At 54.5% G+C, this 20,626-nt stretch overlaps 2 protein-coding genes and 1 pseudogene across 2 annotated transcripts in view; 1 reads left to right on the top strand and 2 right to left on the bottom strand.

The window, feature by feature from the left end:
* ADCY5 (adenylate cyclase 5) overlaps window positions 1-13,818 on the bottom strand; it is a 178,462-nt gene extending 164,644 nt beyond the window's left edge. Inside the window, exon 1 of the mRNA XM_075556322.1 lies at window positions 11,573-13,818. Within this exon, the coding sequence (XP_075412437.1) occupies window positions 11,573-12,718 (1,146 nt within the window). The 5' untranslated portion in view covers window positions 12,719-13,818. The remainder of the gene's footprint in view (window positions 1-11,572) is intronic.
* On the top strand, window positions 2,309-2,672 carry LOC142454288 (dynein light chain 1, cytoplasmic). The gene has a single exon (XM_075555647.1). The coding sequence runs from the start codon at window positions 2,327-2,329 to the stop codon at window positions 2,594-2,596; it is 270 nt and encodes an 89-aa protein (XP_075411762.1). The 5' UTR covers window positions 2,309-2,326; the 3' UTR covers window positions 2,597-2,672.
* A 5,866-nt stretch (window positions 13,819-19,684) lies between the features above and the next one.
* LOC142455378 (fructose-bisphosphate aldolase A-like) overlaps window positions 19,685-20,626 on the bottom strand; it is a 44,215-nt pseudogene continuing 43,273 nt past the window's right edge.

The raw sequence follows: 20,626 nt of genomic DNA, 5'->3' as shown, positions 1-20,626 counted from the left end.
AAGCCCAGAAGCAGTAGCTCACACACCTTCTCAGAGCAAGGGGAGTGCAGGGGAAAGGAGGGTGGAGTTCTTGCGATTTCATGCTGACCCATGAGGCTGGCCTAAAGAATAAAGCCACTACTGTCTCCTTGTGTTTGTTTGTCTACTGCCCCACTTCCCCTGTGACTACATCCCATTGTTCCCAGAGCACATCTCTGCCCCCACTTCCAAGCCCTTCCCCTCCCAGGCTCACATCTCCAATCTCCCCTTCCTTTCCGTGAGCCTCATTCCCTCTCCTTCCAACAAACAAGCAGACTAAACTCATCGCCGCTGAGTGGATCCCACGTCATAGCAATGTCCAAGGCAGGAGAGCAGTGCCCCTGTGGATTTCTAACACAGTAAGTCTCTTGGGGAGTAGAAAGCTTCGTCTTTCTCCCTGGGAGCAAGTGATGGTTTTGAACTGCTGTCCTCGTGGTTGTCAGCTCAAGGCTGGCATAACCACTACACCACCAGAAGTCCTATCCATCCTTTCATTCCTCCCCTCGGGCCTTACTCCTCCCTCCACTGACAGCCTGCCGCTCTACTCTCCACTCTGGGCCTGGGGGATACTCAGTTGATCCCATGAATAAACCAGGACTCAAACCTAGGTCCTTTTTCTATAAAAATGCCCCCAAAGATAAGCCATAACCGGTTTTGCTTCAAACAGGAAGGGGAGGCAAGGAATGGCTTGGGGGAAAGAGAGAGGGGAGAATATGAGCACAGGACTGGTACACCCCTTCCCTCCGGCGTCACCACCACCCAGTCATCTCCCCACCTGCGTCCTCACACATGCCGATTGGACACCTCCCTCTGGGTCTGCATGCCAGAGGCACTTGTGCTCCTCTAGAAGGAGACTGACAGATGAACATGCTAAGAAGATACCCCAGTGGGCTTCTGGAGGTAGTCACACAGTTACTGCCGAATCCACGTCTGGGGAGTCAACTTGGCCAATGGTCCCAGACTTAGGAATCATTGTTCTAGTGAGCTGTCCAAACTTCCACGAAGCAAGCAATTTCCTTAGGAACACATTTTGCAGGCGGCTGAGCGGTCTCCACTTGAACACTGCCGCCAAGAACTCGCCACCCCCAAGAAGCATCTGGCTTGACTGCTGCAATCCCAAGTGTTACGAAGGCAGCTCCTGGAACTGAAACCTGTCTGCTCCACCCTGCCCTCCGGAGCCACCGAGCGCAAGGGTGGTACCTTCTGTAGCATCCGAGAACAGGGATCTCAGCAAGAGCGCCCTGATCAGCTTGTTTGGGTTTCTTACCTTGTTACAGTCTGCTCTTCTCTCAGCTAAAAACCCCAATCTTTCCGATGTTCTCTTGGAAGTAAAGGTTCCAGTCCCCTTACCAACATGACCACCCTCCCCAAAACTCTAGAATGAAACAGTCCTCCATCATCCCATGAACTGGATAACCCCCATAATCCTCACCAAGAGCCCACCAGCCTTCTCTAACCGCCGCCCCCAAACATGGAGTGGCATGAAGCTCACAGTCCATTAACCTTCGACTCTGTTCTCAGTGCTGTGAACAGATGCCATGGCTTCCCTGCATTTGAACATTCCCATCAGAACATAAGAGAGATGCCCACGGACAGCGCTTCCATTCAGTCTTGCACTGGATGTCCTAGCCAAAGCATTAAAGCAAGACAGGGACATAAGGAGCATCCAACTTGGAAAGGAAAAGGCAAAGCTATTGCTCTTCACAGATGATGTGATCCTGTGCACAGAAAATCCCAGAGACCCTACCAGAGCTATTTATTGCAGTAAGGATTGCACAACTCTTAATATGATTGAACAATTAAATTGCATGATGTGTGAATTATGTGCCAATGAAACTATTGGAAAACAAATAGATGACAGCCAAGAAAACCCTGTGAGATAGTTCTACTCTGTCTCTTGGGATCACGAGTCAAAGCAACTCAACAGCACACAATTATCACCACAACAGGAAGACCTGGGGTGTAGTTAAAGGGGGGAAATAAAATTAGTAGCACAAACATTTTTTTAAAAATCTAACAGAAGGATTCAGCAAAGTGGGAGGGTAGAAAATGGACATTCAAAAATCAGCCAGATTCCTCTAGACTAGTAAGGAGAACTCCGAAAGGAAATCAAGCAAATAGGACCATTGACAACGGGTCCCCAACCCCAAAAGGTTAAAATACACTGCAGTAAACCTAAGCAAGCATGTAAAAGACTTATACAGAGATGCGCCACGGCTTCGGTAGGGACGGCTCTCGCTGTGTCTGAGCCGCTCTAACCCCTCCCCCAGGACCTTCGCAGTCGGCTAGTCTGCGCTTCACGGTAACCATGTGCGACCGAAAGGCCGTGATCAAAAATGCCGACATGTCGGAGGAGATGCAACAGGACTCGGTGGAGTGCGCGACTCAGGCGCTGGAGAAATACAACATAGAGAAGGACATTGCGGCCCACATCAAGAAGGAGTTTGACAAGAAGTACAATCCCACTTGGCACTGCATTGTGGGCAGAAACTTTGGTAGTTATGTGACACATGAAACTAAGCACTTCATTTACTTCTACCTGGGCCAAGTGGCCATCCTTCTGTTCAAATCTGGTTAAAGCATGGATTGTGCCCACACACCCAGTGATCCATCCAAAACCAAGGACTGCCCCCTAAATTCCAAATACCAGAGACCGGACTCTTCAGCCTTGCTAAGGGAACACCTCCACCTTTGAACCTTTTTGTGTTGTTTGGTACAGGACCTCCTCTGTACTCCTTTGTGGTTATAAAGCAATTAGCAAAAAAAAAAAAAGACTTATACAAGGACAACTACAGAGAACTACATAAATAGGGAAACATACCATGCTCATGGATAGGAAGACCTACCATTGTGAAAGTGTCAGTGTTACCCAGAGTGATCTACATATGTAATACAACCTTGATCCAAATCCCCAAAGCAACTTTACATGGCAAGGATAGTGTGGTAGCTACATAATTTCATGTCAACTAAAAGTGTAAGGGTTCAATCTAGCTGTCAATCAGGTCACAGCCTGATGGTGCCTCTCTGTGGGCATAACCTCCTCATAAGGAGGGTCCTGGGAACCTCCCCGCCTTCCCCTGTTTGTCTTCACCTTCCTGTTGAGGGGCCACACAGAGACTGGCGCAAGCCTAGAGCTGCATCCACCACCATTGGATCTACAAGACTGCACCCACTGGCAGTCTTCTTGCATTCTGCATCATTGCACATAGCTGTGTCCGTCGGAAGAGGGATGTATGGACTAGTAGACTTATGGACTTGATCTGGACTCGGCAGAGATGTTTTCCTGCTATATAACTACTTTTTGATATAAAGCTCTCTCTGATACATAATTGAATTCTCTAGATGTTTCTTTAGTTAACCTGACCTAACACCAGATAGCAGTACTGAAGAACAAAATAGAAGGCCTCACACTTCCTGATCCCAGAACTTATTAAAGAGTCAAAATTGCTAAAACAGCTTGGTTTGGGAACAATGTCAGACACATAGACCAGTGAAACAGAACTGAGAACACAGAAGTAAATCCACCGTCTATGGACAACTGGTCTTCAACCAAAAATTCAAGTGTCTTCAATGGGAAAGAGAGTCTTTTAAACAAATGGCATTGGCAAAACTGGATATCCGTTTGCAGAAAAATGAAACAGAGCCAATCGTTCATACCACACATAAAAACTAACACAAGATAGATCAAAGTCCTGAATCTCAAGCCTTAAACAATTAAGTTTATGAGAGAAAAAAAAAAAGGTCAAAGCTAGGGACCCTGATCTATGGCACAAATGAGTGGGGGACTTCAAAAAGCTTGTTGATAACGCAATCCAAAGATTATGGAATTCTTCCACAAAATTTTTGAAGCCCCCTTTTAGAATAGTAATGATAAATTAGATAACAGATCTCCTAAAAAATTAAATACTAGGGGGGTTGTTTTGTTTATTGGTTCATATTAGAGTTTATTTTGCCTTTGGGAGTGACCCTCTTGAATTTTGGATATATGTTTTTCAATTGTTCAGTATATGAAACCCAGGATTGATGTATCTATAGGGACAGCAAGCGAAACAAGGTTTCTGGGGGTACAGTCGGGGTGGAGGGGGGTAAGAGGGAACTGATGTCAAGAAGTTCAAAGAGGAAGAGAATGCTTTCAAACTGATTGTGGCAGCAATTGTACTGTACTGCTCGATGTGATTGAACTCTGGGATGATATGCCATCTGCATTAGCTCCCAATAAAACAGTTCTGGAAAAAGTTAAGTAAATAAGGAGTGAAAAAGAATCTTTAGGCTGAGAGGGGAAATCGGTCATGATATATCAGGCAAGGGTCTATCATTAAAATATATGTATGTAGAAAACTTTGACATCTCAACACACAATCTAATGTAAAATATGGACCAAGGGCATGATGGGGCATTTTACCAAAGGAGACAGTCAGGTGGATCACACACACACACACACACACACACACACACACACACACACGGCGCAATGCACAAAGCAAAAACCAAATGCTGGTGCAATTGTGGGGAGACTTACAGTGGTGTAAACACTGGGAAAGGGGAGGGCAGTGCCCCAGAAAGGTAGAATGAGGCCCATCCTACAATGCAACCGCCCAGTCCTAGGTCTATATCCTAGAGAAATAAGAGCTATGACATGAATAGACAGATGCACCCCATGTCCATGCTGCCCCACTCGTAAGAGATGGAAACAACCCAACTGCCTACCAACAAGGTGTGCTCCATCCCTCCATCCGCAGGAGCTCGTCAATGGCACACTAGGCAGTGATAAAGAACCAAGGTGACTCCAAGAAACAGAACATGGACAAACCTGAAAGACGCTAGGCTCAGGGAAATATGCCAAGAACAAAAGGGCAAACGCGATGATACCACTTTGATAAAGAGTCAAGAGTTGGTAGATACACAGAGAAGCACTCTTTGATGGTTAGCAAGAAGGGGAGAGTCCTTAACTGATCTCCGACATGTGGCAATTCTGGTGGAAGGATAGGCAAGTCACAACAGCAGGGACGTCGACACGATGTGACCAAAGCAAATGTACACAAGATACAAAAGAAGAAAGGGCAACTATGACAACTGCTATAACACACCTGTAACATTCGGCAGCAACAGTTATCAAACCCCAAGCCAAAGGCCACACTGGCTCACAGCGGCCCCATAGGACAGAGTAGAACTGCCCCTGTGGGTTTCCAAGTCACTCCTGACCGGAGTACAGAGCCTCGTCTTCCTGCTGAGGGGCAGCTGCTGGTTTCAAACTGCTGACTTCGCGGATAGCCACGCAAGATGTAACCACTATCCCACCAGAGCTCCTAGTAACAATAGCTAAAAACTTACTGGTGGTTAAAGAAGTAGATACATATGCTATGTACGTGTGGGAGAATACATGGGACTACATGAGCATGCATATATATATATTCATATATAAAACAGCACATGGGGACACAATTAGAGAAAATTCTTAAAACTATCCAAACACCTTGTGAGACTGAATCACTAGGCTGAAAGGCTAAGGATCATGGACTCGGGGCATTTAAGTCAACTGGCATAGCACAGCTCACAGAGATAATGTTCTACAGCCTAGGTTGGTGAGTAGGTCTGGTGCCTGGTTACTGTGACCCACTCCTCTGACTGACACAACAGACACAAGAGAAGGCCTCAAAGGCATCGACACTCCAGACTTGCTGAACGGACGGAGGCTGGTGGAAGCCCACAGACCGTGGTCCTAAAACACCCTCCAACCTCACCTTGCAACCGAATAATCGAGTGACTTATGAAATAAACCATTACCGAAAGGGAATTGCTCCTTAGAACAACCGTGTGTGATGCCAAGCAGACAACATTCACCCCAAACCAAAACCGAGACGGCTGGGAGAGACGGGAGGACTAGAGGGACGCGGGCACAGGAAAGACAAGGTGGGAGGGGGCATGTTGACGCTCGGCGGGGCCGGGGACCGACGGCCCGGACAACAGTGTGTGCATAAACTGCTGAGCGGGAAGCAAACTCGCTGTGCATGTGTTCACGTAAAACATCTTCAAAAGCAGGGCAAGTAGCGTTTTCCAATTATCTCTGTTCGGTTTCATGTCTTGGAAAGAACATGAAATGCTGTTTCTTCCCCCTGAGTGTGCAAGGGAGAAAGGAGGGGCTAGCACATAACTTATGTAATGGTACCCACAGGATTTATGGGGACAGCTAAGGTCAGGGCATCAGAGCACTCTTTCCGCTCCCACCAACACAGTCCTGGCAACTCAACGACCACACACTGGACCCAGCACAAGGGAAAGAGTTCGCTTCTGAAATATTAGGCGCCAGGAAGCCACTCCATCTTTGGCTGGGGCCAGGTGGTAGGTCCACTCAAACCTGTCGGGAGAAGCAGGGGCCTTGCCTGACCACAGGCCACAGCCCTGGCTCCGATGCCAGCACCTGACGGAGCCAGCCTGCACCAAAACAGCTGCCACGCAGGCCTTCTATGCTAAGTCCTGAAACTCTTTCCTCTGTGCAGGTGAGCAGATGAGCTTTTAGCACATGGTGTAAAGAATCGCCACAGACGAACATGCCCACCTTGTTCTGTGCCCCCAGCACACAGACCTCACGTTTTGCTCCAGATGGAAACCTGGGCAGACCGAACATCCCCACAAACACAGCAACCGTGCCTCTGCTCCTCAGCTGAGCCTCTGGACACATCCCTGCAGCCCTCCTGCAGGGATGGAAGCATCCCCTAGCTGCGGTCACCCCTACAATTGCCCAGAGAAGAAGACAACGTCTGCACCCTCAAAAACCATCAGCAAATAGAATTGACAAGCACAACCAACAGACCCTTCTAGATCATCTACCACCAGAGTTCTGCTCGGGCATTAATTGGTGGCAGATGCTGCCTCAGCAGCTGTGGTAGACGTGTGCCCCCTTCACACTGCCCCTTGGGCAGGGAGGCCACACAGCTACCAGGTGCACGGGGGATAGCCATAGCTGGGGAGCAGGAGGGATTCTTGAAAGGGAAGAGTGGGGTTATATAAGCTTGGGGGAACTGCCCACTCAAGTGTAGCCCCCAATCCCACTAAGGAAAAGTAGGGGCAGGGGGAGAAGGGGACACCAGGTCAATCTCTCATGAGAGTCAGAGGTAAAGGTTGGCAGGGAAACCTTGGCAAAGCTCCAAGTGAGAAAGGCGAACAGCCAGGGGATGCCAGTCAGCACAGCCAAGAACCAACAGGACCGGGCTACTCTGATCTCCTCTCAACTCAATAGGAAGGCTTTCCCTGTGGCTGGCTTGAGGGGGCAGACGGACACACTCGGCCGGGGCAGCCTCAGCCATCATTTGGGTCTGCATTCCCAGCCCGGCCGTGTGCTGAGACCCTCCCATGTGCTCACAGTCAAAGAGATCACCCACAGGGCGCTTGTGAACAAACAGCTGGTGACAGCGAACAGGCACCTGCAAGGGCAAGATGGAGGAAGCCAGAAGGTCTCTCCATGGGACTTAGGGGCAGAGGGGAAGGGCCTGGGGAAACACAGGGGAAGGGCAGGGCGTGGATGGATGGTCCCCCAGTGACAGCAGCCCTTAACAGCTCCCCTCCGAGGTCCCAGGGGTCAGGAAGCCATGCCAGGGATGTGAGTCTGTGGTGGCAGCGCAGCACCAAGAGCCCACATGTGAGCAGGACTCGCCTTCCCAAAGCGCTTCTTGCTGACACCAGGTGCTCATCTCCTTGGCCCAGGGGCCACCTTACCTCCTACAGGGGGCAGCCCCCGCCCCACACACTCGGGCAAAGGGAGAATTCATCTTTCCTAGCTGAGCACATGCGATAGCTGTGTGTGCCTGCCTGTTTGTGTGTGAGTGTGTGCCGCGGCTTTATGTAGCCGAGTGGGATACAGTCAAACAAAAATGAAGTTGCCATGGCAACGGGCTCCAGCATCCTTGCAGCCTATTAACACAAGTGAGGAATGTGTTTGGCAGATGCTGGAGTGTTATTTATGGTATGGGTGTAGCAGAGGGACTTCTAACAGGCAAAGAAATCGGGGCGGGGTGGGGAACCAACCCTGTGCCGCGCCTACTGTACCCAAGGAGACGGCCTTGAGCCAACGGAGAGCAAGGAAGGCGAGGCTGGGCGGCTGCGCACAGGGAGCAAGAGGAGATGGAGGAGCAGAACTAGAGGAGAGGTGGGAGGGGGAGGCAGGCAGACAGCAAGGATCAGAGCAGGCAAAGAGAGAGTGATGGAGCAGAGGGGGAGGGGCGTGAGGAGGAGTGTCAGATATCAGGGAAGGAAGGGGAGGGAACAAAGAGCTGCCCCGCCTTGCCTCCTGGTCCTCTCTCATGGAAAAGCCATGGGGCATTGGCTAAAAAACCAAACGCTACTCCTAACTGGGGCAGGTGGCAGTGTCCCCAGCAGGAAAGAGGCACATGAGTAGAGGTGACACCGCCGAGAACTGGACCTTGAGCAGAGGGGGACCCCAGCTTCGCAGGAGGCGGCATTTTTTGAGTGTCCACAGTTACTGAGTACCCCGTATGTGTCCAGGAATGCTTGGGTGGGGAAAACAGATAACGCCTGCAGCTGCTAAAAGGTTAGAGGTACCACCCAAAGGTGCCTCGGACGAAAGGCCTGGTGATAAACCAGCCACCCCTGGGTGGCATCGCTCCCTGCGCGCACATGGGGTGGTCATGGTTGACAACTCGTTTCCTGTGTTTCCAAGCCAGGTCAGGGGAGGGGAGGAGCATTTCCAAAGCCAGAGGGTGAGAAACCTGTGTCTTCATCAGAGATGAGACTAGCCCGAGCGAGCCACCTTTAAACACTGGCTACTGAGGAGTCACCCGAGGCAGAGGTGCATGCCGAATGGTCTCACGATCTCCCTCCCTGCAACAGCTCCTACCCAGCAAGGGTTGCTGAAGACACACAGAACAAAACGTTACATCAGGTAGAACCAGGAAGGTAGGCCAAGAGCAAACCCAAACAAAACAACCACAAGATACAGTTTTTTCTGAAGGCAAATAGAAAGCTTTTTTTGATTTCATTTGTTTGCTTGACATTCTCTGGTCTTGGGCTATTCTTCACCCTCTCAGCCATATTTCTTAGAGCCGCTCACCAGGTCAATGAAAAGCCGCCCAAACTCCTACTGGCAAGCAACAGCGTGGCGGGTAAGGGAAGCATGGAGTCAGTGCTAATGAGGGCGGGAGCGGAGCGTGGAGACAGGAAGGAGGGAGGTTAGTCCAAGGGACTAAAGGGAGAGTGGACACTTGCAGGAGGACCTCTTCTTGGGACTCGTGCAGGATTGGCCGGCTCTCCGCTCAACACTCCTGACCAAGGTCCCACTCTCATCTGAAACCATACATCCAGGAGTGCCCAGGACTGGGATCAGACTCTGTGTCCCCCGTCTGATTCAGAAAGCAGACTGAGTGATCTTGGGAATCAGAGCTATGCCACGGTGCCCGAGAGAATAGCCTGCCTGCCTTCTTTGAAAAGCTATTATACCTGAGGAATCTTCCCCCCAGCAAGCCAGAAGATGACCCAGGCCAGGGCATGCCACCCCGTCTGAGAGCCTGGTCCTTGGGGCAAAAGAACCAGCCTTTATAAAGCAAAACACTGGGAGTAAGTAGTCCTCACTGTGTGCTTCCCTCCCAAGTGCAACGAGGATCTGCAAAGACTTTTTCTCTTCAGATCTCAGTTCAGAGAAACTTTAAACAGTAGCCATCGCAACTCGACCTACTCCACTCATTAGACCCCAATCAAGCTGGCATGCATTTATTAAGTCTCGAGGGACCCTGCATGGAGCCCGGGTGGCATAGTGAACACATGCTGGGCCGCTAACTGCAAAGTCAGCAGATGGAAACCACCAGCCACTCTGCAAAAGATGAGGCTTGCTAGTCCTGAAAAGAGTTCAAGTCTTGGTAACCCACAGGGGCGGTTCTACCCTGTCTTATAGGGTGGGTAAGAATTTGAATCGACTCGATGGCAGGGAATGAGAAGGAACCTAAGCTATGCGAGGAAAGAGAGACAGGGTCAAGGAAGTCAAACAGGTGCCCCTCCGGATTCTTGCTTCTGTGGGTCTGACTCTACTATTCCTAGTGCAGGAGAGGGGGAGGCAACATGGCTGGAATTGATGGCAAGGACTCCTTCCGGAGGTGAGGCTTAGCACAACAGACGTGGAGCACTCTCTTGCAAGTGCAGCTGAGACATAGAGAGGTCACGTCTCCGTTCGTTCCCAAGACAAACAGAGCATGCTAGAGAGACTCTGCTAGAGCTTACTGGCCTGAAGCCCACAGCAGGGCTGTTTCTCCTGGGAGAGAACAGCGCGGGAAGTTGAGGAACACAGGAAAGCGCCTGAAGATGTGGTACTCGACAGGATCAGAGTCTAGGCAGTAGAGGTGGAGAGGAGAAAAGCGTTGGCAATGGAGCATGCTCACAGGCTCAGCTAGAGGGCACATGCCCCAGGAGCTGGGTCCTCAGTCAAGAGAGCGGCAGCCAGCAAGAGCCCACCTGACTTCCGAGCGCTGGGCAGCATGAGAACAAGCAAGCTCGGGAGGGAGCAGGGGATTCAGAAAGAAGGTGGAACCACAGGCAACAAACCCAGGCCCCTAAAGGGAGGACAATGTGAATGCCAGAGGGGCAAATCCCTCGGAGGATGGGCTGGCAGGCATACTCCTAGGCCATGGCTTTCAGCGGAGTCACCAGGCAGCTGGGCAGAAGTTGTTTCTCCTGAACTCAAGGAGAGTAGTGACCTGCAGTGCCTACACGAAGGGTCATGAAGTTTAACACCAGGTTTCTCTCTCCTCCACCTGGGGCCACTGCTGCCACACTCCTCCCAGGCGCCTTCCCACCTCCTGAAGGGGTGGTGGTGGTGGTGGTGGTGGTGGTGGTGGTGTGTGTGTTTGCCTTGGGGCACTTTGATCAATGCAACAAGCTCAGCAGTCCTCTTTCAAACCAGAGGATCTCTCCAGCTACCCAAACTGGCCAGCTGCACACAGGTGGCACCCAACCCTCAGCCATCTAGTCCATTCTGACTCAAGGGGACTGTACACAGGGCTTCCGAGTCGCCCCAAGTCTTGCCTCCTTCCCGAGTCTTGATACCATCAGACAGCCCCATCTTTCTCCTGAGGAGCAGGCAGCGGGTTTGAACCATCCCATCTTGCATTACTGGGGCAAGTCTCTCAATTCTCCTCCTTAAGACTGGGCAAAGGGCATGCAGCGGCACCACTCTCTCACCATCCTTCCATTCAGGTCTGGGGACGAAAACAAGGGCACGGGGCTCCTTGCCAGCAGGTCTGGCGACCTTGTCAGGGCCTTTTTATTCTATGGGGACAGAGTGCATGATTCTCTCCCCTAGCCTTCCTCCCTCCTTCAAAGCTCCTGGGCGATGGCTTCCATTCCATGCACGTCTTCAATGGGCTGGGAACAGCACTCAACATACAAGAGCATTACTTTGGTCATGAAGACTCTCAGCCTCAGAGGCAGTGTGAGAGTCTCCGCTAGCATGCCCGCTGGCTCTTTTCCCCACAGAGAGGTTAGGGTGGGAACCCATTGGGGCCAAGGGCTGCCCACCCCACCATGTGGTCCCTGTGGCCGGCTGGGCCCCTACCTGCTTGAGCAGGAACTGGTCCTCGGCGTTGGTGTGCAGGGCGATGGCCAGGTGCAGGGCAGACAGGAGCACCCCGCTGACCACCGCCGCCCGCATGCGCACCGGCAGCAGCGTGTAGATGGTGTAGATGAAGAACACGGTCCACCAGATGCCCTCCGAGGCGCTGCGGGGCTGGGGCAGCAGCAGGCCCACCACCTGGACCACCAGCACGACGGCGATGAGCGCGTAGCAGGCCAGGCCCATGTGGTCCTGGTGGAAGGCGGCACGATTGCAGAGCACGGCCATGATGAGGATGACGCCCACGGCGGTGGCCAGCACAGTCAGGTAGGGCAGCTGGGGCAGGGGCCGCGCCGCGTGGAAGGCCAACATGACCAGGCCCACGAGCACCAGCACCGCCATGAGCATGGTGAGGCTGCTCTGGTTGAGGCGGAAGAAGTAGCGCTGGTACAGCCGCTCCAGCTTGTCCGACGGGAACTTCTTGGAGCGGAAGATCTGCAGCAGCGCCAGGCAGCAGGCGCCCAGCGACAGCACAGCGCCGCGCCCGGAGCCCGAGCCCGCGGAGCTGCAGCCATCCTCGGCCGCTGCGCCCTCTTCGCCCTCGACGGCGGCGCCAGCTTCCAGGTCGTCGGCCGCGCCGCCCTTGGCCCGCCGCTCCTCCAGGCCCAGCTCCACCGAGCGCGGCCGCACCTCCGTCCCGCCGCCCGCCGCGGCCGCCGCGTCGCCGCCGCCGCCGCCCGCAGGGGGCGCCCGGGTGCTGCCCCCGCCCGCCGCGCCCCGCCGCTGCCGGCGGCTCCCGCGGCCGCAGTCGTCGCCGCCGCGCTCCTGCCAGGCGGACTTGGAGCGGAAGCTGAAACCGAAGCCCCCGGCCAAGGGGTCGTCGCCGCTCAGCGGAGGGTCGTCGTTGTCGCCGCTGCGCCAGCGGCTGGCCAGGCGCTGCTGCTGCTGCTGCTGCTGCTGCGGGGTCACGGCCCCCCCGGGTTTCTTGGTGGAGCCGCGGGCCGACCCCCCAGGGGGGTGCGGGTAGCCGTTGGCCCGGGAATCGGCCTCTCCCCACGCAGAGCGGTGTTCGGGGCCTCCCCGGGGCGCGGGCGCCGCCGCCGTCTGCGCCGCGTAGCCCGGGGGGCTCACGTTTTTCGGGTGGGACATCCCCCCCTCGGCCTCGTCGTCCTCTTCCTCCTCGCCCGCCGGGGGTTGGTCCGGGGGTCTCCAAGAAGAAGAAGGGCCGCCGAGCAGGGGGACCAGGCTGGGGTCACACGTCGGGGGCGGCCCGGGGCCCTGGGCGGCCGCGGGACATCGTGGCACCCCCGTCCTGAGCGGAGGAGGAGGAGGTCGGCGGGAGAGCGAGAGGGCAGCAGGCGCAGCCCGGAGGTGAGAAGTGGCTCCGAATCCGCGTCCGGAGTCGCAGGTCCGGGATAGACTTTGGTTCCGAGCGGGGCAGGGGGGGGGGGTAGCGGGGGGCGGCGGGCACAGCCCCGGCAGCGGTCCCGCGCGGCACGCCGAGCGAGGTCCGGACTCCTGGCTCGCGGTGAGCTCGACCGGGGCCGGAGTTGTTGCGACGCGGCGGGACGGAGAGGTGTCCTTGCGGGCGGCGCCTCGCGGAGCCCACGGTGCCCGAGCGCCGCGCTCGCAGATCCTGCCTAAGCGGAACCCAGGGGCGCACGGGGCGCGGCGGCGGCGGCGCGGCTAGGGTCTGGGCGCGGAGAGCGAGAGGGTGCCCTTTCCCCGCGGCTGGCTGCGAGTGTTTGGAAGGTGCGGGCGCCAGCCAGCATTATTTTCTTGCTAGGGGTGGGGAGGTGGTAATGGGGGGGTGGGGGGGGTGGAGAGCACGGGGGAGGGGGCGGCGGGCGGAGCAACAGCTTGAGAGCCCTGGAGGGGAGGGTCCTCGAGCCCGGGTGGGGGGGCCGCCGCCCGCATCCCCCCCTCCCGCGGTGAGAGTGGGCGCGCAGCCCCAGAGAAAGTCTCGCCGAGCCTTCAGCGCGTCCGCGCAGGGGGCGGGGGCAAGGGCCGGCTCCCGCTGCGCGGCCCTGCCCCTCTCGCCTCTTCCTCCCTCGGAACGGAGCGCGCCGGCCCGGCCCCGCCGCCCCAGGCCTCTGGCCGCCGGCTCTGGGCCCTGCACGGACGGGCGCGCGAGGGCTAGGTGGGGGGGCGCGATCCGGCGCAGCGCCGCCGCCGCGCGGCCCGCACGCAGACGGGCTTCTCCCGGAGAGGACGGCGTCCGGCGATGGAGGGCCGGCGCTCAGCAGCCGCCAGCCCAGAGCGGCGCTCCGCAGAGCCGCTGCGCCCTGGGGCCGCTCCGCGGGAGCCCGAAGGAGCCGCGGGGGCCGGGCTCCGGGCGCTCCATGCACGCCTCGGGCCCTGCGCCGCGCCGGCCGCTCGCGCTGCTCCTCCCTCTCCGCCCGCTCGCCGCCGCGGGAGCGCCCTCCGCATCCCCTGCTCCCGCCGCCTCCCCGCCCCCCGCGCCGCGCCGCGCCGCGCTGCGCTCTCCGGCCTCGGCTCACTGCGGCGAGCGGCCGCCCCCGGCCCCGCCGCGGCCCCCGCCCCGGCGCCCCGCCGGCATCCTCAGGCCGGGCCGGGGGAGGCGCCTGGGGGCCGCGGAGACCCCGACTCCCCTTCCTCACCTAAAATGCTCGCCGCGCCCCCTCCCTCCCAGATGCCCGGAGCCGAGGCCAAGCGGCCGACCCTTCCGCTGGACCTAGGCGGCGCGCGCTCTTTCCCCCTCCCTCGCCTCCCTGGGTTCCTGCGCCCGCAGCCCTAGCTCCCCTCTGTTTAATCGCCCCCTTTAGTCCCCCTCCCCCCCCCCATTCAACCCAACTTCAGCCTGGGCACTGAGCACCCCCTCTCTCCCCCCGGACCGACTCGATTGGCCGCTTCCTGAGCTGTCAGACTTGGGTCCGGAGCTCTTATTGGGCGATTCTCTGGCCCAACGGCGGTGCCAAAGGAGAGCGCACCGGGCGGGGGTCGCTGGGGCTGCAACTGCAACCCGAGTCCCTGGAGAGGCCCGAGAGCCAGACCCGGAAATGGAGATGGAAAGACTGAAGATGGCTAAGGCACGGGAAGGCAGTGACGGAAAAGATGGAGATACAGTGGGTGAGGCCGACGCAGCCAGGGCGGGGCGGACAGGAACGCGCGGGGGGCGGGGGGGCAGTGCCAACCCGAGGGAGACTGACGCGCAGGACAGCAGGAGCGGCCCTCGAGAGAGTTCTCCACCGTCCGTACTTTTGATCACATGTGATTTTCCTGATGCCCTTGTGATGTGGCGGAGACCTGGACCAGTGGGGTTGCTCCCAGCCTGTAGATGGGGAAACCAACCGATGCCCCAAGAGCTCCATCAACTAGTCGCCCAAAAGATCTTCCTGTAAGGAAGGAGGTCGCCACCTGGAGGGTTTGGGGGCAGGGTCCTGCGCCCTGTCCCAAAACTGCTGCACAACACCATCGAAGGAGGCCAGGTGGAGAGAGCATCTGGGTTTGTGGAGTGGTGTGCCTACCCAATTCTCCGTGTTCCTAAGCAGACCTGCTTGTCCCCGGGAGTGGTGTGGGAGACCACAGGTCTCCCAGTGGAGCGGGAAAGGACCTCGCGTGGCTTCTTCATCCTCCAGCCCTCTCCCGGAGCTGCTGTTACTGCCCAAGAACCTGGAGGCCTACATGTGCTTCCCCCCCCATTCTCTGTTGTTCATCATCTCTTTGGAGAAAAGAGAAAACCTTGCCATAGCAACGCATTGGGAGGAGAAATTCCAAGAGAGCTGAATAAGCTAACCCTTGAGTCATCCAACCTTTGAGTAAGTCATAAAAAGCAATACAAGTCATAAAAAGCAACACAAATTTAGTCAACATTCATTGAACACCTTCCCTTTGTAAGGTGTGCAGGGCATGACAGGGCTGGGGAGATGGACAGACTTTGGACCATGCCCTCCAGGAGCTCACATCCCAGGGCTGAGGAAGCTAAATTCCATCCATGTGAACGGAAGTTCAAATGGAAACTCTGGAGACAGAGATCCTTCATGCTTGCTGTGAGGACGGAATCCAGGTCTAGCAGGGGAGGGATGAGTGAGGAGAAAGAAGGCGGAGTAGTACTAACAATCACTATATGTCTGGATATTTTATTGTAGCCATTTTGAGGAAGGTGTTTTTCTTCCCTCTCTGAAGACGAGAAAACTGAACTGTAGAGTCTGTTTTTTCACTTGCTTTAGGGCTATCAGCCACTTAAATGCCACGTGACCAGAGACCTCAAGGTCATTGGGTCCCTGAGCCCTCTTCTCACTCCCGAGCTCTCCCTAGGACACTTCTTTTCATTTAAATCAAGTTTCCAAAATAACCATCCTCTCCTAACGAGAGCCATGTATATAGGTGTAATGTCGAGGAACCAAACAGACATTCGCAGTTATACCACCTAGAAAACACGGTGATTTTAAAAATAAAACAAAGAGCTGTTATCCTACAAATCGTTCTGTGGACTGATTCTTTTTGTTTAAGTCATTTTACAGGGGGTGCTTATAACATTCCATACATCAATTGGATCAAGTTTTTTGTACATATGTTGCCATCATTTCCAAAACATATTCTACTTGAGCCCTTGGTATAAGCTCCCCCTTTTTCCCCTCCCTTCCTCCCTCCCCTCCCACCCCCATGAATCTATATTGTTACTATTATATCTAACACTGTCCTTTGCCTCCCTTCACCTACATTTCTGTTATTTGTCCCCTTCGGGCGGGGTTATAAATCCAACCTTGTGATGGGTTCCCCTTTCTCCCTCTTCCCCTTCCCCAACCATCCCCCACCCTCATGACATTCCTATTCCCACTACTTTTCCTGAGGAGTTTGTCCTGAATTCCATGTGTCCAGAGCTCATATCTGTACCAACGTGTGTTCTCTGGTCTAGCCGGATTTTTAAGGTAGACCTGGGTCATGGTAGTGGGGTGGGGAGGAAGCATTCAGGAACTAGAGGAATGATGTGTGTTTGTCGGTGCTGTACTGCACCCTGGCTGAATCATCCCTTCCTTATAACCCTTCTGTGAAGGGATATCCAGTTGTATAGACTGATTCTACTTATATTGTGTACTTTTATATTCTGGTGGTTTTCTGTGTCAATAAATACTCATCTGTAATATCCCTTTTATTTATTGTCTGATAGAATCCCATTGCACGGATAGAGCATGATCTATTTAACCGACCCTCTTATTGTGAGACATTTTTCACTGTCATGACAGTTTATAAAAACTGTCTACTCTATGACTGTTATAAACAATGAGCATATTTGTAGATAAGTCTTCACACACACCTTTAATTATATCCTTAGGAGAAATTCCTGCAAAGAGGATTATAGGTCAAAGGAAAAACACTTTTTTTAAAGGGGTATTTCCGAAGTCTATCTTCAGAACTTCCCTCTTCCCGGTTCCTAATCTGCATGCCCCAGGCCCAATGGGGAGCTTTGCACGGTGCTGCTCAATACCCACCAGCACCACATGTTCCGTTCCCTTCGAGCTAAGCCCATCTCCAAAGAAGCTTGCTCTTCCCTCCAGTTTCCCTCTCTGGCTTTGGTACTGGAAGAATCCTGGTGACGGAGTGGACTACCCATCAATCAGGCTGCTAATCACAGGGTCAGTAGTTTGAAACCGCCTACTGCTCTGTAGAGAAAGATGAGGCTTTCTACTCCTGTAAAGATCTACAGTCTCAGAAACACAGGACCTAGAAGGTCACTCTGAGTTGGAATCCACCCTGTGACAGTGAGGTTTTTTTTTTTTATTTTGGTGGTGTAGTGGGTTACATATTGGACTGCTAACCACAAGGTCAGTAGTTCGAAACCACCACAAGGGGAGAGAGATGAGACTTTATGCTTCCGCAAAGATTGACAGCCTCGGGACCTTAAAGGGCCGTTCTCTTCCTATAGGGTCACTGTGTGTCAGAATCGTCTTCTCGGCAGTGAATTTGGTTTGGAGGGAATGCCATCCTGAACTTCCTGGTCTTCGAATTATGGTCTCTCCTGCCCTCCGTCCCAGGCCCTTGTGTGGTGCTCCCTCTGCCCTGGTCTTCTCATCTCTCTCTCCTTCTAGTCGTCTTTCTGCCACCTGTAGGTTCTACTGCTCTTTATGTGGCTAACTGACAACCCTTTCTCCTCCCCTCCTTACCCACAAACCTGTCGTCTCTGTCACCATCTGTGTTTGTCTAGGTAGACTAGAGAAACAAAATTCATGAACATACTTTATGAGAGGTTTATATAAAGGGTGATTGTACCTTAAGCATCCCAACCCAGTGCTGCCCAAGCTCATAAGTCTGACATTAGCCCATATGTCCAACATCGATCTACAAAGTCCTCCTTAAACACACAAAACACGCAATGACGCCGACTGCAGGAGGAAAGCCGACTCAGTGAATGTGTAAGCATCTCAGTGCTGGCAGGGGTCTCCACGTGGTTTCTCCAACACCCAGGGCTGCATCAGGGTAGGTTCATGTGGCTTCTCCTCAGTGATGCCTCACAGGAAGTGAGCCTTGCCAGCTGAGGCAAAGAACTAGCTAAGGCAGCCACAACTGGTCCGACCATCAGAGAGCAAGAGACCAGACAGGCGAGGCTCACCAATCCATTTATCTCTGCCTTTCAATTAATCCCACTTGTGTTCATGGGCCAGGTTGGCACAATAAACCTTAACTATCGCATCATCTGATCCTGTCACATCCCACTGAAAATTATAGAACAGCCTTTCCTACCTGCCAGGTTTTAAGGCCTACCACTCTCCTGAGCATCCTTCCGACAGCCACCCACTCAGAGCTGCTTTTTATGCTAGGTTATCCTTCCCTCATCCCCACATCAGGGATCAAACCAGGCCAGCTCCAAGAAGCCTTCTCTCACGCTCCCCCCTCTTCTGCACACCTGCAGGGCAGGCACGGCACGCACTCACCCCCTCAGCTCCCAGCACACTCTGACTGTTTCATGGCACACTTGTCACAGTGTATTCCCATGACCTATTTCTAGAACAATCCCTCAGGCTGCTGAACTCCCGGAGGGCAGAGGTGGTCTCTTGTTCCTTCTTGTGCCCCAGTGCTTAGCTATGGTCTGGCACATAGAAGGTGCCCAGCAGAAACTTGTTGGATAAACAAATGGGGAATCAGGAATCATGAGCCAGCCAAATGGATTATGACCCAAAAAACAAGCTTATGGCCCTCGAGTCAATTCTGACTCATGGCCGACCCTACAGGGCATGGTAGAACTGTCCCTGTGGGTTTTGAAAACTGCAGCTCTTGACAGGAGTAGAAAGTCACATATCTCTCCCGAGGAGGTTTGGAACTGCTAACCTCAAAGTGAGCAGCCCAGTGAGTCACCAGGACAGTACTGAGGCCCCATGAGTGGACTGTGAAGTAGAGCAGTTTGCAGTGTGAGTGTGGAGAGCTGAGTTGGTCTTGAATACAGCCCTAGGAGGTTGGACTTCAATGTAAAGACAAACAACCCATAGCAGCACTTTAGGACAGAGCGGAACTGCTGCCCAGGCTTCCAGAAGTGATAACTCTCCATAGGAGCAGAAAGCATCCTCTTTCGACAAACAGCTAGTGGTTCCAACTGATGACTTTGAGGTTAGCCCGCTACTGCGTGACCGATTGCAACACCAGGGCTCTCTCTGTACAGACCATGAGAAGCCCCTGAATCTGGGGGACAGTGTGCCTGTTACATTTCAGGAGACAAACTGCTGGCAAAGCCAGAAGACCCTGGAGTCGGGAAGCTATTGCAGAGCAGTAGGTTGGGCATCCAAGTGCCATGATGGGAACACCCCACTGGCTGCTGGGAGAAAGCCGGAAGGCTGAGGAGATCACACAGGAGTCACTCTCTATGTTGGCCACAGCAGGGGTGCTCGAGGGCAGAAGAACCCCAGAGAGGCAAGGTCACAGCCAAAGCAGAGGCTTTTTGGTTTTGGGTTTTGACCCCCCTTAAACCATATTTACTGGCAGTGAGCTGGAAAGGGCGATGGCATTGCATACACAGACAACACCGCACGTCATGTCACAAGGGCGGCGAGAGGGAGAGGAAAGCATGGCCTGGTGCCCAGGTGGCACCCTCCCATCAAGAGGTGGGCATGGGAGGGGGCGGGGGACTTGGAGTGTTGAGGGGCAACCTCACACCACCTCTATTTAGTAGGCGTGCTTAGAGATGAAGAGGGACTCGCTGGCAGCAGCCCCAGCCTGACCGCTTGCAGTGTGCTTCCCTTGGCAGGCGAGGCTGTTGGCCAGGGCTTGCTTGATGGACTCCTGGGCTGCCTTCAGGTTCTCCTTCCTGCCACTCCAGGCCTTCCTGGTAGATACCTTCAGGGCTCGCCCACAGAAGGTCAGGGCCCATGGCTTCAGCAGGGGGCACTTGTTGATGGCATTGAGTTTGATGGACGCCTCCTTCTCGCTCTGACCTCCAGACAAGAAGGTGACCCGGTAACAGCAGGGGTCACTGTGCGACGCAGTGCGATGACAGTTGCCATGGCAATCTCCTCGTGGGAAAACTGTGTGCAGGCATGGCAGGGGTTGACCATATTGGGCTTCAGCAAGGCGCCTTTCAGGTAGGCGTGGTGGTCGCTCAGGGCCTTGTAGACAGCAGCCAGCACCTTCTCAGCGCTTCAGGTCACGGTTGCCATTGGGGAGGATCTTGGGCTCCACAATGGGCACAATGCCATTCTGCTGGCAGATGCTGGCATAATGGGCCATCACGTTGGCATTTTCCATGATGCGAGGGCTGAAGGGGTCTGTTTGCCAATCTTCAGCACACAGCGCCACTTGGCAAAGGCAGCGCCATCTTTCCTGTACTGGGCACAGCGCTCAGACAGCCCATCCAACCCTTGGGTGGTGGTCTCGCTGCTCGTTCCTGCCAGGGGCACCACACCCTTGTCAACCTTGATGCCCACGATCCGCCCTTGGGTTTGATAACTTGGGGAAAGGGGTGCCCATCGTCCTTCTGGTAGAGAGTCTCCTGGAAGAGGGTGACACCCCCAATGCAGGGGTTCACCCGCTCGGCGGCGGCAGAAGCAGCGATTCTCTTTGGTGTTCTCGGTCCCAATGGTCTACAGCCACTTGGTAATAAAGTAGAGG

This window comes from Tenrec ecaudatus, chromosome 8 (assembly GCF_050624435.1).
Source record: "Tenrec ecaudatus isolate mTenEca1 chromosome 8, mTenEca1.hap1, whole genome shotgun sequence".
Lineage (NCBI taxonomy): Eukaryota > Metazoa > Chordata > Mammalia > Afrosoricida > Tenrecidae > Tenrec > Tenrec ecaudatus.
The sequence above is the reverse complement of the archived record's forward strand: the minus strand, read 5'-3'. Positions and strand labels throughout refer to the sequence as shown.